This window comes from Hemicordylus capensis, chromosome 2 (genome assembly GCF_027244095.1).
Source record: "Hemicordylus capensis ecotype Gifberg chromosome 2, rHemCap1.1.pri, whole genome shotgun sequence".
NCBI lineage: Eukaryota > Metazoa > Chordata > Lepidosauria > Squamata > Cordylidae > Hemicordylus > Hemicordylus capensis.
Window position 1 is genome coordinate 416,740,298 of NC_069658.1, and position 27,444 is coordinate 416,767,741.

Below are 27,444 nucleotides of genomic sequence, written 5' to 3' on the forward strand. Positions count from 1 at the left end.
AGCTTTAGGCTACAAAGTGCTTTGTAAGAAGAATAAGGCTCAGTTAGGTGTCCTCCTTTACACTAGCTAAAAACTTTACACCAGGCACATAAAATGCACACACTAGGGAAGAAGTTATTATTCAGCAGTGTACACCCACATGTTCAAGGGCCTGCTCCATTTTTTTCTTTAAGCAGCAAGTTGATTATTCCTCCTATCTTGAATGACTAAAAGGAGACATTCTGAATATACTTCAAGCTTACTTACCAATGTTTTCATTAGTTTCACCATTAATCATTCCATTAAATTCTCTTCTTCCTGGACGAGTTACTCGAAACAACAATGAGTAAGATTTCACCATATGGCTGTTACTGGGTTCAAACTCATTGCTGGAAACTGCAAGTGACGGAAAGTTGCCTGGCTTCATTTGGTTGAGGTCTGGATTCAGCGGTACCTGCTTTTTACCAGTAGGTACTTGCCTTATTGGACAACTAACATCCTGCAGACATAAACAGAATGCATTTGCTTAATGTTTTTCATTATTTGGATAAAGTGAGAGAATTGACTCAGAGGTCAGAGAGTCAAATTATTTTGTATTGTTAAAAAAATAGAATGAGAGCATTACCGTAACTGAAAACCCTGGAGCTCATCAAACCAACTACATTCAAAGAAGATTACTGGGCATAGCACATACTAGAATGTCAGCAGTGGTAGTTCATTTTTCCTATAATACATTGGTCTGGTTCTGAAGCAATATCAACCCATAGTTTGGTGAATGAGCTTTTAAGAACCCTTGGATTCACACACTCCATTCTTCCCTCATGTGCTGCCATTCTACCCCTCTGGTTTGAGGCAAATCAGTTTGCTGCTTCCCCCCGAAACAGACATACTATGATTTGCATTTGCCCAGCAAACCAAGATTGGTAAGCAGGCAAATCCAACATTTCTTCCAAGTCTAGTAGAGAGCAAATTGTAACAAGTCAAACAGACAATTCTTCAAGAGCTCTTAAGATTTTTAATACACACACACACACACACACACACACACACACACACACACACACACACGGAAAACCCACTATATTCAGAATACAATATACTAAATAAGCTACACTTTCTGTCAGTCTGAATAGCAATAACACATACTTTTAGTTTTAAATCGTCATCCGTAAGTTGCTAGAAAACTATTGTGACTAACATAAGGCAAAGTTTTAATACTTAGCCCCAAAGGATTACAAAAACACTATAAATCTGTCACATTTGGCATACAAGGTACACACCAGCAATATTTCATGGTACTGAGGAGCTTCAGGGGGTGCAAGCTGAAAAGTTTAGCTGAACAAGAACTTATCTGGTTTTCAGCAAGCGGTGGGATCACCTTGAAGTAGTAAGATATATGAAGCAGTACATTAACTAGAGACAGAAAGCATGAGCACCCAGAGGCTAAACAAGGCAGTAATACAATTATCTTTACTACTTTCAAGTGGGGGTCACTTTGGGGAAAAAACCTTCAACAAAAGAGTCCTTTCCTACTGCACTGACCTCTGTGCAGTGCTATGTTTTTCTCAAAGCTAAGGAGGTGCCCAGAACTCTGTCAAACCCAGTGCCATCTTGCAAGAGATATATGGAGTGTGGGCAAGTGTCATCCTTCCCAGAGGCAAAGCACTCCACACATGCCTCCAAGATGATGCTGGGGCTTGAGAGAGCTCAATTTCCCTTAAAGGAGCCTCACTGGCACAGGCCAAAGTGCAGCACTGCATGGTGGGAATGGTAACCTCTAAGCAGTGCCAAAGGGGGACACATGCAGAGTATTTGGATTCAGGCCAAAGTTTCACTCACGTAGGCCCAATAATTAGAGAACCTCACTTGGGGTTGCTAGGAGCTGCCACTGGCTCCCAGGTCTTACAATGAACTCCACTGCAAAATATACAACAAAAAATATATGCCAACCAAAGTGCGCAAAGTAAAACAAAACATTATTAGCAGGTGTTAACCTTCCACAGAAGAGCATTGTAGTTTTACCCAAACCTGCAACAACACCTCTAAAGCTTACCTTTCGCTTCTTGTGACAAACTTTTACAAGCAGTACTTCCAGAGTTACAGAACTTTGATCATTTTCAGAGTTTTGCAACGGCTTATCTAGAAGAGTCCAGGGGGAAAAAAGTGTTTTTAAATCCTAAGGCTAAGATTTTTATGCAGTGTAGGCCAAGAAAGCCATGCAGTGCTATCGTATCTAACAATCTAGGTGCTGTCTCTGCCATCTTTAATTCACCATTGGTCCTTTAGCATGCAGAGAACCCATAGCACTGCACTGAATTTCCCCAGCTGAAAAAACATGAAAATGGCAGGATGGGTGAGTGAACAAAATTGGGTTTCACCTCAGCTGCATACCCTGGGGCAACTACTAATCTATCTAGGGGAGCAAAAAAGCAGCAAACTTAACATTTGCAATTGAAATTTCACTATATTTATGCAGAAGTATGTTTCAGCTGTGAGTGTACTGGAAAAGAGAAGCTTTTTGCCAACTCCCCTCTTCAGCCTCATGGTTCCAAAAAGCATGTCGGAAAGCAACCCTCAGTTACATTTTCAGAAGAAGCAGTAGCAACAGAGGGAAGGGAAGGGGGGAATTGGCAGAAATAGATCCACCTGCCCTTGTACAAGTGGAAATGGTCTAGATGCTGCACAACACCATTAACAGATGAGAGGTCAGTTCTTAATGTCATCTGCCTATACAAATTCCCATGGAATTTTTGTACATGGCACTGTAGGACAATGTTTTAAACCTGTCTTCTTTCCAACCTTAGCAAAATAGGACAAATGCATCTCCAAGATGTGTGCAAGTTCTTGGTTGTTAACCTAAGGGAACAGATTTAAGCAAACTCTAAATAGTTTATGAAGTTAAAAATCGATTTTTTTCCTCATCCCTCAACGATATAGAATATTATAAAGCCAAGTAAACATTCAGCTAAGTAATAACGAAGGATTTTATGGAGGTCCACTGCACAATGACACAAACTGCAACGACCATTAATTCAAGGCATCTAAAGCAACAGGAAAGGTCCATGAGCTCCAGGTGCTGGAGAACAATGTATCTCACAAAATTCCTCTGTAGAAGTTTAGTTTTAGTTTAGAGGGTAACAGATAGAAGATGTAAGGAAATACTCCATATTCAGAGACTGATGTCCTCTAAGTGCATTTCTGATTTCCCAGAAGTATGCTATTCAATCTATAGTGTCAGTATCCTTTAATTAATGCAATACTAAAAAGGAATACATGTCTATGAATTTTAAATGAACTTTAAAATTAACTCAAGTATTTGTATTGCTCATTAAGATCCGCAGAATTAATGTAGTGTAGTAGAAAACTGAACACCACACTTTGTATATTAGGATTTAATGTTTTCTCTTGTTGATCAAGTATTACAGACATTTAACAAATATGAGATGGGTTTAAATTTTTTCATTGTGCAGCAGAGTTAGAACTATTGTGTTGACCAACACATTAGAAATTGCCATTTCTGTTTGACATTTATACCATTTTAGCCTTCTGCCTTAGCTTTCCTCCTATGTAAATTAATAGCACTGAAAGACAAAATAAAATAGTTCAATACTTACCATTTTTATGGAAGAAACCAGTAAAGGTGAGTTGCAGATGAGCAGACAAACTAAATGAGAAAAAACAATTTTACTACTGCATAAATATGAAGCTGTGTTTGATTATTCAGTTACTTGTTCTATGCAAATGTTTTTATCCAAGTGTGCAACATCTTTCCCACTAAAACACAAACATTTGAATGCCCAGTTAAACCCATCAAGTGGGTGTCAGAACTGACTATTCCTCCCCTTTATTTATTTATCTATCAAATTTTTATGTAGACCGCCACAAACGTCCATCTCTGCGTGATTTACAACATAAACAAGATTAAAAATAAAACACAATTAAAACCACAGTCCAATTAAAAGCTTGATGAGAAAACATCTTTAGTCACTAAGTTATCAGAGAGGGGGGTGCTCTTATTTCAACATGAAGAACATTCCAGAGTCTCAGGGCAGCAACAGAGAAGGCCTGTCTCTGCAAAGCCACCAGACAAGCTGGTGGCAACTGCAGACAACGCGCCCCCCCCCCCCCGATTATATCAATGGGCAGTGGGGCCCATGGCAAAGATGACGCTTTCTTAAATACCCAGGGCATAAGCTGTTTAGGGCTTTACAGGTTATAACCAGCACCTTGTATTCTGCCCGGAAACTTATTGAGAGTCAGTGCAATTCTTTTAATATATGAGTAGTACAGTCTGTCCGAGACGACTCAAGAACCAAACCTGGCTGCCGCATTCTGTACCAACAGTCGTTTCCGGATTATGTACAAAGGGAGACCACATTGAGTGCCTTGCAGTAGTCAAGTCTGGGGGTTATCAGCATACGTTCCACTGTTCTGAGATTGTTTCTCTCAAGAAATGGTCACAGCTGGCATATCAGCCAAAGCTGATAGAAAACACCTCTGGCCAATGCCTCAACCTGGGACACCAGGGAGAGGTTTGGATCCAGAAGCACCCCCAGACTGTATACCTGTTTCGTTGGGGATGTGCAATTCCCATTCAGAACAGGCAGAACAAAATCTCCTGAGTTCTGACCCTACACAGTAAGTACCTCCATCTTATCTGGATTCAGTCTGTTTGTTATCCCTCATCCAGCCCATCACTGCCTCCCATTTAGGGAACTTATGCCTCCTCCAATGATGCTAACATGGAGAAACTTCTGATTTTGAAGAGAAACAGTCTCTAAGGGACACCATCAAGAATCTGCTCAAGAGGTAGGAGCGCTGCCACAGCAAAGCAGTGCCTCCCAGCCCCAAACTCCTCAGATGCTCCAGAAGGAGACTACGGTCAATAGTATTGGAAGCTGCCAAGAAATCCAAAAGGACCAACAGAGTCACACTCCTCCTGTCAATTCCTAATTGGAGATCATCCATCAGGACCACCAAGGCAGTCTCTACCCCATAGCCCACCCAAAAGCCAGTTTGAAATGGGTCTATATAATCAGTTTCCTCCAAGACTGCCTGGAGCTGGGAGGCCACCACCCTCTCAGTTACCTTACCCAAGTGTGAAAGGTTGGAGACAGGCTTATAGTTACTTAACTCTGAGGGATTCAATGCAGGCTTCTTCAGAAGAGGTCTAATGATTGCCTCCTTTAAGGCAAGAAGGCATCCTGCTGTCCCCTCAGAGAAGCATTTATAATATCTAGCAGACCTTCTGTAACCTCCCTGCCCCCCCCCACCAGATAGTATAAGTCATGTTGAACAAGCGTCAAGAGAACAGGTGGTAGGCCACACCATTCCAAGCAGCTTGTCCAAATCCTCAGGAGTCATAAATGACCCTCTGCCCTATAATGACCTGAGGTTAGTTTTATTCAGGCATAACAAGTTGGGGGTTCTGATTACCTGGGGTTAGATGTACAGCTTGTTTTGGACAGGGTTGAACTCCTCTTTGAGAATAGTGTTTGAAGCTTTGGGGTGCTCCTAGATCTGGTACTGATCCTGGATAGTCAGGTGGTAGTGGTGAAAAAAGAGTGCCTTTTACCAGCTTTGCTTGGAACAATTCTGTCCTTTCATGGAGAAGCTGGACCTGGCCTTGGTCTTTCATGACGCCATCACATAGATTAGCATAAAATGCCCTAACTAGGCACTACCTTTGAAGCCTATTTAGAAACCTAAAGTTGTTCAAATTGCACGTGCAACATTGTTAATCATGGCCGCAGATTAGATCAACTTCTTCATTGTATCCATTTCCAGACCCAATTCAAAATGCTGGTTTTGACCTTTAAAGTCCTAGACAACCTAAATCAGGATACCTTAAGAACCACCTCATCCCATGTGAGCTTGTCTGAAGGCCATGTTCTGCTTCCTTTTGCCATTGGAAGTATGGCAGGTGGGCATGAGGACATGGCCTTTTCAGCTACGGCACCAAAGTGGTTTTTTCCTTCAGACAGACTAGAAATGCAAATATATTGACAAAAGAGGCATGAAGGGCAGCAATGTTGGTTTTATTTAAAGTTCCAGTTAAAACAGGGACCTATGAGGTATAAGATTATAGTTCAGTGATAGAGCACTTTTTTGTATGCAGAAAATCCCAGGTTCTGTGCTTGGCTTATCTAGGTAAGGTTGGAAAGACCCCTGCCTAAAAGCAGAGAGCCAACGCAGAAAATTCTAAGCAAGGTGGACCAATGAGAAAACAATACAAGGAAACTCCCTATGTACTTCCTCCATAGGCAGTGTCAGCAATCCACAAAAGATTACACAGGTCATTCTGGATTTAACTGGGACACCATACCACAATATGGACACCTTTTTGAAGACTACCCAATGATATTCTCGCATGCACACTGGCCTAAATGCAGCAATTGGTTCTAAACAAGGTACGGCTTGCAATTAGTGACCTGCAACAGTAGACAGATACATTCCAATCCATACCCTGCAGAATAAATGAGGGCTGCATATCCAAATCAAAGGATAGACATCCTTGTCCAAGAAAATATGAACAGTATCCTGCTTCTATATATACATCTCCCTGTTTTTTCCATTTCACCCAAGTCAAGAGATAAATGCTGTAATATTTACTCACACATACACACAGCCCTCTAGTAGAATCAGTTTGTGAATATTATGGGAGAAGCAGATGTTACAGATTTGCTAGAAAAATTTAATTAGGCTTCTTAGATACTTTGATCATTGAGCAGCCATAAGACAAAAATATATTGTTTTGGGGAAACAATGTTCTGCAAGGAAAAAAAATCCTCCGCCTTATCCATAATACATCTGCATGAATTCCACTGACAGAAAATATTTACTCCCATTATATCCATGGCAACTAATACACAAGATTGTATCCTAAATTAGGGTTTTAAAATACCATTAAGCCCAATGGAGCTAAAGTTAAATGTTGAATACTGTTTCTGATTTAAGTATTACTTAGTCATGACTTACTTAGGATACAACCCACCATTGTTACTGAAAAGTATCTGTTGATACAATGAATTTTACCTTTGCAAGTCATGTTCTCCCTTCGTTTTCTCTACCTTCGTCAGCATCCCATCTACTCTGAATGCTTTCCTGTAATAAAATTTTTGAAATTTCATTGATTTCCATGGAGTAGTACGATTATGTTTCATGCAGATTTCTTCTAAGAATGTTTGCTTGCAGACTTGGAAAAATCACTGCCCAGGCACCAATCCCCCCCCCCCACTTTATAGAAGGCTCTAGTGTCTGGAAGCATGATTCTCACCCTAAAAGTCTGAATTGTTTTTCCAGTCATGCTGATTTTCAGATGCTTTTAATGTTTTCCCTACAAGTTCAGCAACATTAACCAATTTGCAAATGTGTGCTAGTGAAAAGATGTTTTGAAAGGTAGTTCCTCCAAATCAGGGACTTGCATTCCAGACTAGAGTTGCACTTGCAACTCCATACATTGCAGAGAATGAGGCGAAGAATATGTGCTAAGCAATATTATTAACAGAAATGGATTTATATATGTATTTTATTAATATATATATACACATACACACAGTATCAGCATTCAGCACAGTTTGTAAGATGTACAAATGCAATGAGCATGCAAGAGATTGTGCACCTTCAAGCATCCTTGCAACTCTGCACACCTCTCTGGTGTGCACAACTTTGTTAGTTAAATTAATACTACCAAAGTTTTGTGCCAGCTGACAGTGAAGTACTGCCATGATCACAGGCATAAACACAATAGCATTACAACTGAGTCTAGTTTCAGATTCGGAATTGCCATTTGTTTTGTGGGAGCTTATCTGAATAATTATACTTATGCTAATGGAGGCGGAATAGTTGGCTATTTTCACCGATAAGCATGCCATCGAATATATCTTTCTGTCTAGCACATCTAACTTCCTTCCCTTTTTCCCCACAGGAGTCGTGTGATGCCTAACCAATGCAGAAGTAGCAGCGCAGTCTATTACGAGGGAGTTTAGTACAGGATGTTTTATCAGATAAATGTTATCCTGTTCTTGCACTCTATATAGGCCTTCTAGTCTTTTAGTGGTCAGAGTGGAAGTACATGGAACTTCCCAAGCGCACTGAGCTGCCTTGGAAATTACCAGCAAGCGAGGCAAGGAGACAGGCTGTGCAAAAAAGGACTTTGCCATAAAATTGTATACTGGGTCATCAATTGTTGACAACTGTGATTTTAGATCAAGATCCAGTGCAACAACCATTTCCTTGAGTTAAACATGATAAGCCTTTATTTCCTTACATATGAAGGCGTTGCCACATCAAGCGATGGGTCAGGGTCAGTAGACTGTGTCGGATTCAAAAACTGATGAACCATGGTGGCTAACCTGAAGGTGCTGGAGAGGAATGCGGCTGATGCTCCCTTGAGGGACATGTTGGAGGCCTAGGAATTGCAGGCTCCCAAGGGTCCATCTAGATAGCTGTAGATAAAGCTTGCTTCTACTTGGTTTGGGTCTGTTTTGCAACCTGTACAGGTTTTGGTGGGGGAGGAGATTCTGCTAGCATCTGCATGACTGCAGCTACTGTCATCACAACTTTACATGGTAGTAGAGGAGGAGCATCCCCCCTCCCCAGCCAGCGTGTGCGGTGGACATCTGAGAATAAGCTCTAGCCAGAGAATTGTTTGGATTGAATCCTGGATATATCCACAATCTATCTTCATCATTGTCGTAAGCCACTCCTGGAGAAGACTGCCCAAAGACACTTGCTTGCCCAGGAGATGAAATGCCATGAGAGAATTCACACATGTGTCAAGAAGATGAAGTGGCCAATTGTGCTACCATTAATGCATAGGACACTTGTTTATTTGTATGAGCCACTGTTGAATAGGCAGTATTTGGAGGCAGAACACACCTCTCTCTCTCCTCCGAATGTTGAAATCCCCTAAAAGTTGGAAGTGTGGTAGCATTGGAGTCCAACATAGATAGTAGAGATTGTGCTGCATTGGAATCCAATGTGCTCACTTCCTCAACACCAGTAGAGTCCTTCTCTTCAACCCTGAAATCAGCACTCGGCAATGCCTTGTAGTATCTGTTAAAACTGGTGTGTTCAATGTTGAGGGCAACTGTTTTGCCTTTTGGGACTTTGGCATCAATGGGGACTTCAATGGCATTTGGCATCAATGGGGACTTCAATGGCATTGCTGCCAGGGACAAAGAAACTGCTCTCAGTATCAGTGCCGACTTCTACCAGTGGTGACAGAAGCTTCGGCATCACTATTGATGCCGAGAATGATGCAGCAGACAAAGCTTGTGTTGATGTAAATGCTGTTGCACAAGTTCCTCTGATGTTGATGTGTGGACATGGATGGCACCCATTCATTCATTCAGCAAAGATGGGGGGCATTTTGTAGCTCCAAAGAAAATGGCGGCCAGAAATGACCTCCATGGTCATTTCCAGCCACTTCCAGCCCGCAGATATACTAGGTCAGCATGTTTTTTGTCGACCCCCCCACCCCCCACCCCCGAGTATGCCGAGGCTGGGTGTTCTTTTTCCCAACTGCGGATAACAAGGTCTACCTGAAACGCAGTATGCTATTCAAAGTCCATGGGATAAAGAAGGATATCAAGTAAATGAAATCAATTCATGTTAAATAATGTGCTGTTGCCTCAGTGGCTCTGTTAAGTATGGACTTTCAGGCAGGGATGCAGGGCCCTGCCCTTAATAGGTTTTTTTGAGGGGGTGGGTGCTGCATAGCTGGATTAGGATGCTTTGCAGCTGAGCTGGTAGTGTGAGCCTGATGCAGTCTGGCTATAATGAAGCATAATCCCTGGAGAACAGAGGAAAAGGCAAGCTAAGGAGTGTGTCCTTTCATGGCCCTTTGCAAAAGGTGCAGTGTCTGGTATGATCATCAAGAAGACTGGCAAACTGGCCTTGGGTGAATTTGTAATGAGCAGCTTCCAAAAAAGCATTTTTCTTAGGGCCTTTTCCTTTGTGGGAATCTGGTGCTGGAATGCCTTTGGATCTTGGGATGGACTCCAAGCATTTGTGGAGTGAGTGTGGCATTCTTGTTGCTGCACCTGACTTCCAGTGGGTCATGAGAGGAAACCAGGCCACAAGTGCCAAGACAGACAATCTTGGCTTGGGAAGCAGGACTGACTCGGGTATTGGTCATCCAAGGTGGGGAAGAAGAAAAATGACTTTTGAGTATTATGATGTCTTTGATAAGAAGCAGCAACAACCAGGAAGAAAGCAGAGGCTAAAGTAACCCTTGATCCGAGCTGTGGGTTTGCTTGTGGCGAGTGTTTGAGTTTTAAATTGCAAACCTGAATGGGGTGAGCAATATGGACACCTGGACTGTGGTGTTGTCATTAAGTATTGATTGCTGCTGAGGAGAGTCTGCCAGGCAATATACCTTTTTTGGACTACTGCCAAGCACTAATGCTGTTGCTTTGGGGCTGAGCACACCTCAAATGTTATTGGGGTTTTTTAACATTCTCTTTACCTTCATGGATATCTGGACAATACAAACTTGGGCCTTAAACCTATTTTCCTCTTTGGGCCACTATGCTGTGTAAAGAGCTGTAAAGAGTCTCAAACAATTGTGTATTTAGGAGAAAGTTTCTGTTGGTGTACCAATCACCTTTTTGGCCAACCAAGCCCAACTGAGCTGACAGATCTGGTTGCAGAGTTGGCATTGGAGTTGCCTGGGTTGTTAGTGAGAAACTTCAATGTTCATTTTGGGACTGGGTTGTCAGAAGTGGCTCAAGAGCTCATAACAGCTAACACAGCTATGGAACTATCCCAATTGGTCTCTGGACCAAGGCATGATGCTGGTCACATGCACAATTTGGTCTTTTGCTCCAATCAGGGTGGTGTTCCATGGGTGTGGACTCCTGTCAACTCCCCATTGTCATGGACTGGTCGCCATCTGGTTAAGGTAGGACTCGCAACCACTACCCACCTCTGCAGGCGTCAAGGCAGGAACTATTAGGCTGGTCTACCTAGGGCAGTTATTGGATCCAAACGGATTCCATGAAGCCTTGAAAAGATTAAAATTGGATCTGCTAGTGATTCTGTCAATGATCTCGTGCAAATATGGAATAATGAATTCACTAGAGCAGTAGACACAACAGCTCCTAAGTGTCCTCTCTGACCTGCTTCAAAATTAGTCCTGTGGTATTCGGAAAAACTATGGGAGCTGAAATGGCGAGGTAGATGACTAGAATGCAAGTGGAGGAAGACTTGGCATGAATCCAACTGATCACAATACAGAGTACATTTCAAGGTCTATGCTCTGGCAGTGCTCGCAGCAAAAACAGAGTTTTTTGCCCACATTGCTTCCACAAATTCTCAGCCAGCAGAGTCATCTAGGATTGTGAGTGGGGCTAGTATGTGGCCCCACACCCTTGAATTTGAACTTGGAACCATCAGTCACTTGTTGTAACGTCTTCAATGACTTTTTTGTGAATAAAATCTCTCATATTTGGGTCAAACTGGATTCCAATTGCTGCAGAATCTACTGTGGAGGTGTCCAACAACTCTTCTTATAGGATTAGATTGGATCACTTTCACTTTGTGTCTCCTGATGATGTGGACAAACTACTTCAAACTGTACGTCGTACAACATGTTCTCTTGACCCTTTCCCAACTTGGCTTATTTCATCTAGTAATTGTATTTACGGAGAGTGTCTGGTAAATATAAATGCTTCTCTGAGGGAGGGCAGGATGCCTCTGTCTTAAGGAGGCTATTAGATCTTGTTTGAAGAAACCTGCATTGGATCCCTCGGAATTAGCTAATTACAGACCCATTTCCAATCTTCCATGGTTGGGCAAGGTGATTGAGTGCGTGGTGGCCTCTCAGCTCCAGGCAGTTTCGGAAGATTATCTAGACCCATTTCAAAATAGCTTTCGAGCAGGCTATGGGGTTGAGACTGCCTTGGCCAGCCTGATGGATTATCTCCAATTGGCTATTGCGTGTGACTCTGCTCATCATTTTAGCCATCTCTGCTGATGGCTTTTGATACCATCAACCATGGTATCCTTCTGGGCCACCTGAGGGAGGTGGGATTGGTTAGCACTGTTTTACAGTGGTTCCGTTCCTACCTCTCTGGTACATTCCAGATGGTGTTGCTTCAGGATTGCTGTTCTACAAAGCAAAAACTGGAGTATGGAGTTCTACAAGGCTCCATGCAGTCTCCAATGCTTTTCAACATTCACATGAAACTGCTGGGAGAGATCATCAGGAGGTTTGGTTTAGGGGTTCTATGTTGATGACATCCAGAGCTATTTCTCCACATCGACCTCATCAGGAAATGGCATAACTTCCCTAAATGCCTGGCTGGAGGCAGTAATAGGCTGGATGAGGGATAACAAACTGAAGTTGAATTCAAATAAGACGGAGGCACTGATGGTGGAGGGTCAGGATCCAAGAGATTGTTTAGATCTGCCTGTTCTGGATGGGGTTACACTGCCTGAAATATCAGGTGCATGGCTTGGGAGTGCTCCTGGATCCAAAAAGAGCGCTGGTTATTACCTATAAAGCCCTTATCGGTTTGGGTCCAGGGTACCTACAGTGAGGGAAATAAGTATTTGATCCCCTGCTGATTTTGTCCGTTTGCCCTCTGACACAGAAATGACCAGGCTATAATTGGAATGGTAGGTTTATTGTAGCTGTGAGAGACAGAACAACAACAAACAAACCCTCAAAAGCCCAGTGCCCAAAAGTCAGCGATGGATTTGCATTGTAGTGAGGGAAATAAGTATTTGATCCCCTATCAACCAGCAAGATTTCAGGCTCCCAGGTGTCTTTTCACTATATGCAAGTAACGAGCTGAGATGAGGAACACCCTCTGTAAGGGAGTGCTCCTAATCCCAGCTTGTTACAGTACCTGTATAAAAGACACCTGTCCATAGAAGCAAGCAATCACTCAGCTTCCAAACTCACCACCATGCCCAAGACCAAAGAGCTGTCGAAGGATGTCAGGGACAAGGTTGTAGACCTGCACAAGGCTGGACTGGGCTACAAGACTATCGCCAAGCAGCTTGGTGAGAAGGTGACTACAGTTGGCACGATAACTCGCAAATGGAAGAAACACAAAATAACTGTCAATCTCCCTCGGTCTGGGGCTCCATGCAAGATCTCACCTCGTAGAGTTGCAATGATCATGAGAACGGTGACAAAGCAGCCCAGAACTACACGGGGGGAACTTGTCAATGATCTCAGAGCAGCTGGAATCAGTTGGTAACACACTACGCCGTGAAGGACTGAAATCTTGCAGTGCCTGCAAGGTCCCCCTGCTCAAGGCAGCACATGTACAGGCCCGTCTGCAGTTTGCCAATGCACATCTGAATGATCCAGAGGAGAACTGGGCGAAAGTGTTGTGGTCAGATGAGACCAAAATTGAGCTCTTTGGCATCAACTCAACTCGCCGTGTGTGGAGGAGGAGGAATGCTGCCTATGAACCCAAGAACACCATCCCCACCATCAAACATGGAGGTGGATACATTATGCTTTGGGGGTGTTTTTCTGCTAAGGGGACAGGACACCTTCACCGCATCGAAGGGACGATGGACGGGACCATGTACCGTCAGATCTTGGGTGAGCACCTCCTTCCCTCAGCCAGGGCATTGAGAATGGGTCGTGGATGGGTATTCCAGCATGACCATGACCCAAAACACACAGCCAAGGCAACAAAGGAGTGGCTCAAGAAGAAGCACATGAAGGTCCTGGAGTGGCCCAGCCAGTCTCCAGACCTTAAATCCCATAGAAAATCTGTGGAGGGAGCTGAAGGTTCGGGTTGCCAAACATCAGCCTCGAAACCTTTCTGACTTGGAGAGGATCTGCAAAGAGGAGTGGGACAACATCCCTCCTGGGTTGTGTGCAAACCTGGTGGCCAGCTACAAGAAACGTCTGACCTCTGTGATTGCCAACAAGGGTTTTGCCACCAAGTACTAAGACATCTTTTGTGAAGGGACTGAATACTTATTTCCCTCACTACAATGCAAATCCATCGCTGACTTTTGGGCACTGGGCTTTTGAGGGTTTGTTTGTTGTTATTCTGTCTCTCACAGCTACAATAAACCTACCATTCCAATTATAGCCTGGTCATTTCTGTGTCAGAGGGCAAACGGACAAAATCAGCAGGGGATCAAATACTTATTTCCATCACTGTAGGAGTGCCATTTTTGTCATGAACCTTGTCATCTATTAAGATCATCTGAGGTGGTCCAGTTACAGCAGTCACAGGCTTGTTTGGTGACGACACAGGACTGGTCCTTCTCTTGGGCTCTCTGGGGCTTTGGAATAAGAGCATCTCCAATTGCTTTTAGGAATACCTCCAAGACACACTTGTTTTCTCAGACTTTTAACAGAATTTTGAAACTTCTTAGTTTTAACTTTTTTATTCTGTGAAATTGTTTTGTTTTTACTCTGTTTTATATTTGTTTTAAATTGTGTACACTGCCTAGAGAGACACACATTAGGCGGTATAAATAAATAAGTTTGTTAAATGATCTGAAGAAAACAGTATGAGAAGACCATCTCCCTCTTAGTAGACTGCGTAGCTTCTCTTTCCCAGTAAGTTACTTTTCTAAAGTTCAGGAAAAGGAAAAGAATGCACCGGTATAAAAACATACTCTGAATTCCTATCTGCTTTTCACCCAACAATTGTAGGTGTGCTCACATTTTGTACACAGGAGTTGCACACACCATTTGCTCCTGCTTCCAGATGAGTAGTATGTTTGGAAATTCCAACACATCAGTATTCAGGAAAGATTTGGTATGACATAATTAAAATGTTATAGGTTTGTAGTACCTAAATGTGTGTATTATGCTCTAGGAAAACATTTTAAAAATAATTCTGTGGAGAGGCGCAGAGTGCTAAGAGATCCAAAGGGGCTGCTTATTAATGATGAGCAAGCATTCCAATACTGATGCAGTGAATCTAGCAACTTATTAGAATCAGCACAGCATGCATATAGTTTTGGATCTTATGTTTACTTAGAAGTTCCAGCCATAAGCAACTGGACCATATAGCTACTACAAAAATGCATTCTCATTTCCTCCTTTGATCTAACCTCACACATTAGTTCGAATCACTAGTGAATGCTTACAACTAGTGTTTCCAATTTCCACATAATGGGAAAGCTTGCAATATCTGTGTTGGTTTGTAGCAATACATACAATAAGTGTTGCGTCACCTTAAGAACAAATATGGTACATATATTGTAGCTTTCCTTTACCATCTAAAATCAGAGTTGTAAGTTTATTTCATTGTGGACTTCATTATGGACTTCATGACTACATAAGAACAGCCTGATTTCAACTGAAATCATACATATTAGTTACCTGAATCCAAGACTAACCATGGCCCCCACCCAATTCTTTTATTTTAGAACTGAGGAGATCATTTTAAATTTGGAGTCACCTTCTATTACCAGTTGCAGGGGAGTAACAGCAGGAGAGGGGGCATGCCCTCAACTCCTGCTGCAAGCTTCCAGTGGAATCTGGTGGGCCATTGTGTCAAACAGGACGCTGAACTAGATGGGCCTTGGGCCTGATCTAGCAGGGATGTTCTTATGTAGAGGAGAGCTGGTCTTGTGGTAGCAACCATGATGTGTCCCCAGAGCTAAGCAGGGTCTGCCCTGGTTGCATATGAATGGGAGACTAGAAGTGTGAGCACTGTAAGATATTCCCCTTAGGGGATGGAGCCGCTCTGGGAGAAGCAGAAGGTTTCAAGTTCCCTCCCTGGCTTCTCCAAGATAGGGCTGAGAGAGATTCCTGCCTGCAATCTTGGAAAAGCTGCTGCCAGTCTGTGAAGACAATACTGAGCTAGATGGACCAATAGTCTGACTCAGTATATGGCAGCTTCCTATGTTCTACTGAGGAAATTTACTTAGCTGCACCCCTGTGCTGCCTCTGTACAAACAAGTGGTCTGCAGGTCCAAAGTGTTGTGGTACAGTGCAAGGTAGTGAACAAAAACTTCACAAGGTCTCATACCAGCAGGTGGCTGCCATTTTTTTCTCATGAAAATAACTGGAAAAAACTGTCGTATTGATAGGCAATTGCCAGTGTTGAGCTACCATGAAAGACTGCGAGAAACTGGTTCCTGTCTAATGAATGTTTAAAACCTCTACAGGTTGAATTTTCAAACTTAAAATCCCATTATGGAATACCAATAGTTCTTAAGTTAAGAGATTAAGGAAAGAGTTGAATTTTGGAATGCATTTTTTTCGGTAATTGTAAGGGCATGAGATGTGAATATGAACGATTTCCAACTTGTTTTGCACCTGTACTTTCTAATCTAACTTAGGCAACAATCCTACACACACTTTTCAGGAATTTCCATTCAGCATAGTGGAACTTACTTCCAAGCAAAAACACATACAATTGTGCTTTTAGAGAAATGTATAACTCAAGATGTTAAAAAAATAGATGTTGCATTGTTAAGATGAAATTTACTGGTTAGCCATTTCAATAAATGCTTGTATAGCCTAGTTCAATCACTTATCTTCCCACTTACTGCCTGCAGATTCTCATGGTTAGTTTCCAAAAATTGCAATTAACCTACGTGGTATTGCTAATGCTGTGCTGCAGCATTATGTGATGCTATTTCCATAGCAACAGCAGCAGAAAGGAACTTACAGCAGCTAGTGCTCCATACGTTTTTAACACGCATGGTAGAGGCTTTTTAACGTGGACTTTAGGTGTATGACATGTATGCAAATTGAAACTTGATGAAGGGGAAATCTGAAGTCACAGGTGTTCAGGATTTTTTTTTTTTTTAAGAGCTGATGTTAGCCATTAAACAAAAAATAAGATTAACTGTTTAAATGTTGATTTTCTAAAAAATATTTACATATCTATAACATTATCGTTAGGTTGACAGAAGCCTTATGGAACTATTCAGTGTGCCCATCATCTACTTTTTAAAACAGTGCTGCAAAATATTATAAGGCCTAAGTGCAATCTGTAAAAAGAAAGATCAGGGTGACACACACCAACAAAAATCCATTCTAGATTTAAATAGTAATATTCTCTTTACTTTGCAAATACTGTAATTTATTCAAAATTCAAACATAAAAATCTCTATACAAGACAGTCAGCTCTAACATGAGTGCCAAATAACTCTAGACTCAGAGAGGCAGCCTCCTCTTACCCTAAAAACCAGCAGATAGAGTTACAGAACTTTGTATTAACTTTGATTAAAGTATATGATGCACCAATCAAGAATGGTTCACTTTTTGACTTTCAGAATATCTTCAAATAGAAAATTTTTTATTTTTCAAATATGTAGACATCCACAAACTTCCACCTCTAGATGGTTTTTAAAAAATCTAACAGATAAAAATGAAGGCCTTAAAACAATTTAAAACCAGTCCAGTTAAAATGTTTGGTGAAAAAAATCTTTAGAAACTTATTAAAAACTTGTCAGATGGGGAGGCCCTTATTTCAGCATGAAAAACATTCCAGAGACTCAGGGGAGTAACAGAGGAACCATCTCAGCACAACCACCAGATGAGCTGGTGGCAACTGCAGACAACCCCCTCCAGATTATGTCAATGGGCCCATGGCAAAGATGATGTTCTCTTCAATACCCAGGGCGTAAGCTGTTTAGGGCTTTACAGGTTATAACCAGCCCGTATTTTGCCTGGAAACCTATTGAGAGCCAGTGTAATTCTTTTAGTACAAGGATTCTCAACGTTGGGTCCCAAGATGTTATTGGACTTCAGTTCCCATAATCCCCATCCCCAGCGGCCTTCAATTGGGGACTATGGGAGCTAAAGTACAATAACATCTGGGGACCCAATGTTGAGACTCTCTGTTTAAATACATGAGTAGTACAGTCTGTCCAAGACAACTGAGAGACCAACCTGGCCGCCGCATTCTGTACCAACAGTCATTTCCAGATTACGTACAAAGGCAGCCCCACATTGAGTGCCTTGCAGTAGTCAAGTCTGGGGGTTACCAGCATACGTTCCACTGTTCTGAGATTGTTTCTCTCAAGAAATGGTCACAGCTGGCATATCAGCCAAAGCTGATAGAAAACACCTCTGGCCACTGCCTCAACCTGGGACACCAGGGAGAGGTTTGGATCCAGAAGCACCCCCAGACTGCAGACCTGTTTCGTTGGGAAGTGCAATTCCCATTCAGAACAGGTGGAACAAAATCTCCTGAGTTAAGACCCTACACAATAAGTACCTCCATCTTATCTGGATTCAGTCTGTTTGTTATCCCTCATCCAGCCCATCACTGCCTCCAGGCAGGAATTTAGGGAGCTTATGCCTTCTCCCAATGATGCTAACATGGAGAAATAGATTTGGGTGTCATCAGCATACTGATAACACCCTGCACCATGTGCACCAATCATCTCCTGATGATTTCTCCCAGCAGTTTCATGAAGTTAAAAAGCATTGGACACAATATGGAGCCCTGGGAGACACCATATAAAACTTCAGATTTTGAAGAGAAACAGTCTCTAAGGGACACCATCAAGAATCTGCTCAAGAGGTAGGAGCGCAGCCACAGCAAAGCAGTGCCTCCCAGCCCCAAACTCCTCAGATGCTCCAGAAGGAGACTACGGTCAATAGTATTGGAAGCTGCCAAGAAATCCAAAAGGACCAACAGAGTCACACTCCTCCTATCAATTCCTAATTGGAGATCATCCATCAGGACCACCAAGGCAGTCTCTACCCCATAGCCCACCCAAAAGCCAGTTTGGGATATGATCGAGCCAGGACTGAGATCAAACAACGTATCATGGACATGGAACTGCAGGAAGAAGTTGCTTCCTTGCCTAAGACTATCTTTCTGGGGGATCAAATGTTTAACATTAAACCAGCTAGCTATTTAAGTCTAATTACCATTCCCAAATTTAGGCGTCTTTGACGCTTGCCCGTCTTAATGCGCTTCCATCTGCTGTTATGGAGGGAAGATTTAAAGGTACCCCTTTCTCTGCTCGACTTTGCCCTTGCAGGTCTGGTCAAGTGGAGACAACTACGCATGCCATTTTATACTGTAATTTCTATAGGGACGCCCTCTTAAGACTGGTGTCCCCTTTGCTGCAACGTTTTCCTGGGCATTTGGATGACTTCTATTTGAAGTATTTACTGTCCAGTCTTGTTGACAACCTAATTAGCAAAATGGCAAGGTACTGTTATATCATTTGCAACATCCGCTTAGGTTTTCAATAATGTTCTGCTTTCTTTTTTCTGTGATTCCTGTTTTATGATTGTAATGGAGGGTGCTCTGCTCCCTGTGGCTTTCAGTAAGATCTATCTGGAGTTCACCACAACTGTCTTAATTTTAACCTGTCAGTATTGTGTTACAATCTGTCTGTTTTATTATGCTGAGTTTTGTTTTTTGGTAATTATGTATGTTTTATCTAAGTACTGGTCTATGACCGCAATAAAGGACTGACTGAAGCCAGTTTGAGATGGGTCTATATAATCAGTTTCCTCCAAGACTGCCTGGAGCTGGGAGGCCACCACCCTCTCAGTTACCTTACCCAAGTGTGAAAGGTTGGAGACAGGCTTATAGTTACTTAACTCTGAGGGATCCAATGCAGGCTTCTTCAGAAGAGATATAATGTAGGGAAATTCCAGCTGGTCACACAGGTGTCTGTTGCACATGTGCAGTGGCCTCCAAAAATGCCACCACAACTACAGAGAGGCCCAGGATGGGCCAAAACCCACCTGTATCGGGTCATTATGAACCGGGGAGGCTGGCAGGGCAAAGGGGAACCTCTGGAGACACACCCACCACAGCACTCACTGCAGAAGAGGTGAGTTTTGTTTTGTTAAACATCCTTTTTACGCCCCAACCAGCTTGAACTGAAGCAAGGATGGGGTGTTTGTTCAGGGGTGCACAAAACCACACATTCCTGGTCCAGTTCGGACTCGAACCAGACAAATCTGTTTGGGGCACAGCCATAGTCTTATGATGACCTCCATTAAGGCAAGGAGGAATCTTGCCCTCCCTCAAAGAAGCATTTATAATATCTACCAGACCTTCTACAACAACACCCCCCTCCACGCCAGACAGTATAAGCCATGTTGGACATGTGTCAAGAGAACAGGTCATAGGCTGCACTATTCCAAACAGCTTGTCCATATCTTCAGGAGTCACAAACTCAATCGATCCAGCCTAGCCAGATAAGAGGAGTTACAGTGGAGTCAGAGTCTATGTCGGCCAAAATACAAGAGATTTTATCCATAAACTCCTCATTAAAAACTTCACAGCAAGTTATTTATGGCTCCAAATTCTGATTCAAGGGATGAGGGCCTTCTCACAACCCAAACTACAGGTGAAACTCGGAAAATTAGAATATCGTGCAAAAGTCCATTAATTTCAGTAATGCAAATTAAAAGGTGAAACTGATGTATGAGACGCATTACATGCAAAGCGAGATAAGTCAAGCCTTAATTTGTTATAATTGTGATGATCATGGCGTACAGCTCATGAAAACCCCAAATCCACAATCCCGGAAAATTAGAATATTACATGGAACCAAGAAGACAAGGATTGTAGAATAGAACAATATCGGACCTCTGAAAAGTATAAGCATGCATATGTATTCAGTACTTGGTTTGGGCCCCTTTTGCAGCAATTACTGCCTCAATGCGGCGTGGCATGGATGCTATCAGCCTGTGGCACTGATGAGGTGTTATGGAAGACCAGGATGCTTCATTAGCGGCCTTCAGCTCTTCTGCATTGTTTGGTCTCATGTCTCTCATCCTTCTCTTGGCAATGCCCCATAGATTCTCTATGGGGTCAGGTCAGGCGAGTTTGCTGGCCAATCAAGCACAGTACACTGTATACTTTTCGGAGGTCCGATATTGTTCTATTCTACAATCCTTGTCTTCTCGGTTCCATGTAATATTCTAATTTTCTGGGATTGTGGATTTGGGGTTTTCATGAGCTGTACGCCATGATCATCACAATTATAACAAATTAAGGCTTGACTTATCTCGCTTTGCATGTAATGCGTCTGTCTCATATATCAGTTTCACCTTTTAATTTGCATTACTGAAAGTAATGGACTTTTGCACGATAGTCTAATTTTCCGAGTTCACCTGTATTCTGCTGGACATGGGCTTACCGATTCAATAAAGGCAGAAAAGAATTGCTTTTTTGCCGCATGTATTGCCTGAACATGGATCTTCAAATGCACTCTATATTGTAACCTGTCAGATTCGAGTAGAATCTTTCTCCACTTGTGCTCCAGCTATCTACCTTGCCGCTTCAACCCCTGTAGTTCTTCTGTATACAAAGGGGTAAATTTTCAAACTGGTCAGTAAGGACACTTAGGAGCAATCATGTCTTCTGCCCTGGTGAGTTTGATGTTCCAATTCTCCACTACGACATTAATAGGATCACTGGCAGAGCCAACACTAAAGCCTTCCGAGGCTTCTTGTAATCCTATTGTATCCAATAACCTTCTCAGGCAGACCATCCTAATAAGCCCCTCACCCTTGCAGAGGTGGGGCATGATTGTGAGTCCAACCTTAACCAGATGGTGGTCTGTCCATGACAATGGGGAAATCTCATGAGTCCCCACTCACAGAACACCATTCTGACCAGAGTAAAAGACCAGATCAAGCGTGTGACCAGCAATGTGCATCAGTCCTGAGAATCCTTGTGATAGGCTCATAGTTGTCACAGCTGCTATGAACTCCTGAGCTGTCCCAGACAAATTGGTCCTGAAGTGAACATTGAAGCCCTCCCCCCCACCACAACCTAGGGGACTCCCAATGCTGAGCCCGAAATAAAGTCTGTCTGCTCAATTAGAAATTCTGTTGGGCAGAGGGGTGATCGGTACACCATCCGAAGCCTATCCCTGGTCTCCAAACTTAAGTGCACATATTCGATATGGTCAGACACGACAGGGATCCTGGTAAAGGAGATGTTCTTATAGACCACAGCTACTCTGCCTCCCCACCCACATTCACCTGTTCCTCCTCAGAATACCCTGGAGAAGCTGGGACCAGACTGGGCCACCAGCCTCCTCCAACCAAGAGTCTGTGATATCTATAAGGTCACCCCCTTCATCCATAAACAGATCATGGATATTTCCAATTTATTCTGGACCGACCTGGCCAATGTTCTCTCTAATTTTTTTTTCATCTGTGTGCATAATAAGTTTTGTTCTGAGCAGCAGTATCAAGGCAGTGTGCGCGCACATGAATTCAGAGTGGGGCCTTCCTGATTCAACCTGAGCGAGATCTAAAATTAACTGAGCGGACATCAAAAACCATGTGTGCACATGCACATCTTAGAGGAAACACTGGACCTGGCTTTTCAAAGGAACAAGGTGAGGCTCTGTGGGTGGTTCTCCCTAAGGTAAAAGAGCTGGCAGGACAGATACAAGGGGAAACAGCTATTAAATTTCTGATTTCCCTTCGTCTCAACCATCTTCCCCTGTAATGCCCTTTATTTCTCTAAAGAAAACAATCTAACACACATTGTAGAGTAAAAGGAAAATAATTTACCCCTTGCAGGATACAAAAAATAATTATTATTGGCAATTCTACCTGCATCCTTTCTCAAGTTTTTCATATAGGTGTAAGCACTACAATGCTGGATTCAATCTAATTTTTAAACTTTTCAAAAAATGGATTCTCCAAAATGTCCACTTAATTTTATTCTACTGTAGAGCCTTTACTTAGGACTAGTACTAAATCCTAAGAACTACAAACTTCTCTTTGTATTTTAATGGTTGACAGCAAAAGTTCAGACCATTGCATTCCTTCCAACTGTGTAGGTTTAACATTTTAATCCCTATATTTTCTTTTCATCATCTCTCAACTCAATTCAACTTTGTCTATCTCCTAAAAGCTATCACCTGCTCCAACAGATTTTCACATCTTAGTATTTTTTGTGACTATCTAAAGTTACAAGCCCCCAAACATTTTACTAACTTGCCTACATATTTACATCAGTCATCTGTGGCATGCAGTGCCTGAAAGAACCAATGTTTCCAGTATACAAAGCTTTGCTTCCTGGTCTCTTGGATGCAGTTCTTAATTGCCAGAAGTTTATTAGCTAAGTTTCTATTTTCAAGCACGGCTTAAAAACTAAAACTGAGAATTTAGGTTATCTTGTTATACTGAATATTAAATGTCCCATATTTCTACCAATTAGCTGCAATTCAGAAAAAAATCCTTTCCCCCTCATTTTTCTATTGGGATGCTATATTAAATGATACTAGTAAAATTCTTCATTTATAGTCTGTAGTACAAGGAAACAAAGTCACAGACACCAATATTTTGCTAAATGTATTACAATGTTGGAGAAAACTAAGACTTACTCAGAAGCATTATGTTACAGTCTTTAAGTAGCCAGTGCTCTTTCCAAATACCACTGCTACATGGAAACAAAGATTCGCAAGGGATTTAAAAAGCTACACATAAGCAAATGTTTAACACTATCCAATAGTGTGATGACTACTAGACCAGTAGAATTACACCAAACACTAGGAATTAACCAACACATCACTACAAGATCATAATATGATCAAGAATCTTAAAGCTTCATCAGCACTTCATCTTATCTGCACCAAAGCACTACAATACTTGATACAATCTAATTAGTAAACATTTCCAAAAATGAATTCCCAAATAATCCACTGACATTAAAGCTAGCACCTAGAACAGGACATATTACATTTCTTGATTACTCAACATTCACACCACTAATTTTATTTATAAAAGGTCTGGCCCTGTGTATTAGCCAGCTTCTGCAGGTGTTAGCACATGGAGCACAACCTTCTTAATGAGTAGACAGAAACCTGTGGGAGCAGATGGTCCTTAAGGTATCTGGGGTCCAAACTATTCAGGGTTCTAAAGGTCACAACCAGCACCTTGAATTGCACCCAGAAACAAACAGGGAGCCAGTGAAAGTTAAACAGTAAAAATTTAACATGCTCTACCCTAGTAGACCCTGACAACAACAGCATTCTGCAGCATTCTACACTAGTTGAACTTTCCAAATGCTTTTCAAGGGCAGACCCACACAGAGGGCATTGCAATAATCTAATCTTAAATTTAACTTTGAAACTTCAAGGTGAATGAAATTAATAATTTATCTCAGATAACATTATGTAGCATGCTACAATGCTTCAAAGTAAATGGCAGTTAATTTTTTTAAGTTATGCATTGGGCATTTCAAATGATGTAATTGTTAAACCCTTCACAAGGGTTAAGTATTAAAATATAAATCCTAGAGCTAGGAATGCCTTTTTTTAAATAAAACTTGCCCAGCATTCTATATACAGTTGACACTGAGAAACTTAGTTTACAATAATGCAGAAGAATCAGTTAACACTGAGCTGAAAAATAGCATTAAGACCTTATGGTGTAGCAGCACAATCATTAACAGTTACATGACATGCAGGATGCAATCTTAATTACCAAACGCTCAATTGCTTCTTTAGTATATTGATTTTCACATTTTTTATTTTTATTTGTGCAATGTGATCTTTAACATCTTTGTCAGCACAGTGTTAACAGTTTTTCATTGCTGAAGATAATAAAGCAAATATCTAAACAGCCACTTTCAACCTCATAGTACAAACTACACCAAGTAACAATTCAAGACAAACTCACTGTCTCAAGGCCCTACTGCATAAATACATCAAGTTCATGTCCAGCTGAATATCTCCCCAATAATTTCAGGAATAGTTACAGTTAATATGCATGCACAATTCCATATTAACATGATTGGTCTGAGTGAGGAGGACTTCAACATGTTAAAAAAAATGTATCTAATGGATAAAGTTACCTTTTCATATTTGTTCGGGAATTTCTGTGCGACATGTAAGTGAGAGTTCTGTGCAAGAATATTGGCTGCAATAGAAGAGACAATTGTTAAGATTAAGATTGTTGCCACAACAACTTCTATAAAATTAAAGTCCAAAATGCATTACTCACAGCTATAAGATTGCGGGTACGTAGAAATCTATATATCTGTGTTGGTTCTGTGAGAGAAAATAGAACACTTTTACAATGCAGCCAGTTTAACACTTGACCGGTTTTGAATATACAGTAGTCTCCATTTATATCAAACATGTTGAGTTCCAAAATACTTTGATTATTACTGAAGTGGGCAGGCATTGCTGTAACTGATACCTGCGAACTACAATAAAATGATGGTTATAGTCTAGCATTCCCAGCCACCACTGGCAAATGTGACACACACATGATCAGGGAAGAAGCGTAGTTAATACAAAGCAGTGACCAACATCCAGCCCATCCCCATGCTGATGTGTCAAGAGTTTTCCATCTCATGAGAGGAATGGGATGATTTTTAGCAACCCCCCTCTTCCCCTTAAGCCACCTGTGCCTTCCAAAACATACCCCACCCCAACCCTCAGGGACATAATTCTGAGGCATAGGAGGCTTTGGGGAGGGGTGGGGATCACCAAAAGCCATCCCCTCAAGCAATGGAAAAACCTTGAAATGCTGGTGCAGGGTTAGTCTGAATGCTGAACAAGTTAAATAGCTTAAAGTGAAAATACTTTTTTATGGAGATAAAGCTTGAATAGTATTAAAATTCATTCTCTTTTAGTCTTACTGATTCTTCAGTAACCAAGGTATGCCCTCATACTGAAGACACCATTGATTCTTACATTTCATAAAAAGATAGTTTACACAGGAGAAAGATACCAATGGGATCCTATGTGTTGGTGTGGAATATTCAGATGCTTACTCAAAATGCTTGTTTGTTTCTGTAGCTAGTGTTTACTACAACCCTTCAAACCCTCTACAGAGTCTCTGAAAAAATCTAACCACAATAAAAGAAAGCTTTTCAAAATGTTTGACTTGACTTCTTAGAACACATACTGATTGACATCAGTTGTCTTCCACTCTCATCCAACCTCAAAATCAATATTAGAGGCTTACTGTACATTCACCAAAAAAAGTTCTTTTATCCTAAGAAATAAATTAAATCTCCTAAAGGCAACGACCCTGTTAATTTTTTTAAACAACCAAGTTTAAGATGCTGCCTTATTAATTCTGTTTGAATTGATCTGTGAAACCTTTCAAGTTGAAGAACCTTTCAACCAAGTGAAAATACGAGACAGCAACACATTTTACAATACCACCATACTGGACTTGCACCATTTCCCCAATACTTTCCTTCATAATCTCTCCCTTTCTTACTCTATCTAGTATTGTCAAACACCTTCACACTTTATAATACAGTTTCAAACATCATGTTTGCCATTTGTCTTAAGCTGGCAAATTCAACGTGCTACCGTACCCCACTTCTTACCCTTTAAACCTGGGCAACTCCTCTGTGCCTCCCTTACACACCAAGAATAAATTTCAAGGACAGTAATCTTTAGGCTTTTAAAGGTAGATATTGTGGGACAAGACATAGAACAGTTACTAGCATATAAAGAATGCATTTTCATTTATGCTCTTCTCCTGCCTAAAGGAGCTCTCAAGGGCAGGGTCTAAGATACCTGAAACATCACAGTATCACCTTACATCAGCGTACTTTCTCTTGAGCCTCTCAGCGCAAACCCTATCGAGAGGTGCAATCTTGTTTCCCCTAAAAAACTCCAGGGTGGGCGTGTGTGGCGCTGACTCGTTAATGAAACAATTAGCGAGGCACGGATTTCCCTACGGGGCCCCTTCAGACTGACAACCCTGACAGAGAAGCAACAGCTCGGCCTCGAAAGAGACCCCCCCCCCCCGCCTCCCGCCCAGAGGACTCGAGGAAGCCCCACACCGCACACCCGGGAAAGAGGTAGCGGAGGGAGTGGAAGCGGGAGAGAGACGAGGTCGGTGGTTAGATCCGGCCCTTCTTTCCTCCCTCCCCAGCCCACGCTCACTCTCGAAAGCCTGAAGGAAGAGCTCGTGGTCGGCCTGGATCTGCTCCATCTTCGGCTTCTTCACCGGCGGGAGGGCCGCAGCCGAGGCGGCCGCCGCTGACGACGCCGAGGAGCCCCCACCTCCGCTGCCGCCAGAATAACCGCTGCCGCCGCCGCCGCCTCCTCCAGCAGCAGCCCCACCGGATTTGCCGCCCGGGGCGGCGGCTGAGGTAGAGCCGCCGAACCCCGCGCCAGCCCCACCGCCACCGCCGCCGCCTCCTGCTCCGCCTCCCGTGGCGGTGGCAGCGACGGCGCCTCCCCCTCCGCTGGGAGCACCCGAACTGGGCCCCGCGCCGCCGCCGTGTTTCTGGGGAGCCATGAGGGCCTTTCCGCTGGGAGGGGAGTGGGACGGGAGACCGACAGCGACCGGGACGCCGGGAAAGAGGGGACCCGAGGCAAGGTGAGCGGAGAAGGAAGTGGAAGTGCCGCGCTTCGGCTCCTCTAAGTCCCCCCGCTCCGTTCTCCTCAAGCGCCCTCTCTGCCCAGCCGAACCCGACGGCGCCGCTGCCGCTCCCGCCCCCTCCGCCGCACGCCGATTGGCTCGTGTGATGGCGCCGTGCCGTCTGATTGGGCAGCGGAGATCCCGCCCAGGCGTGACGCCAGAATGATTCTGCAAGA

At 42.6% G+C, this 27,444-nt stretch overlaps 1 protein-coding gene across 1 annotated transcript in view; it reads right to left on the bottom strand.

The window, feature by feature from the left end:
- Nucleotides 1-27,444, bottom strand: part of SUZ12 (SUZ12 polycomb repressive complex 2 subunit) — a 57,878-nt gene extending 30,434 nt beyond the window's left edge. The window contains exons 1-7 of the mRNA XM_053298790.1: nucleotides 26,788-27,444; nucleotides 24,878-24,924; nucleotides 24,729-24,793; nucleotides 7,015-7,083; nucleotides 3,594-3,643; nucleotides 2,033-2,118; nucleotides 247-478 (exon numbers count right to left, since the gene is read on the bottom strand). Coding sequence (XP_053154765.1) covers nucleotides 247-478; nucleotides 2,033-2,118; nucleotides 3,594-3,643; nucleotides 7,015-7,083; nucleotides 24,729-24,793; nucleotides 24,878-24,924; nucleotides 26,788-27,145 — 907 coding nt within the window. The 5' untranslated portion in view covers nucleotides 27,146-27,444. The remainder of the gene's footprint in view (nucleotides 1-246; nucleotides 479-2,032; nucleotides 2,119-3,593; nucleotides 3,644-7,014; nucleotides 7,084-24,728; nucleotides 24,794-24,877; nucleotides 24,925-26,787) is intronic.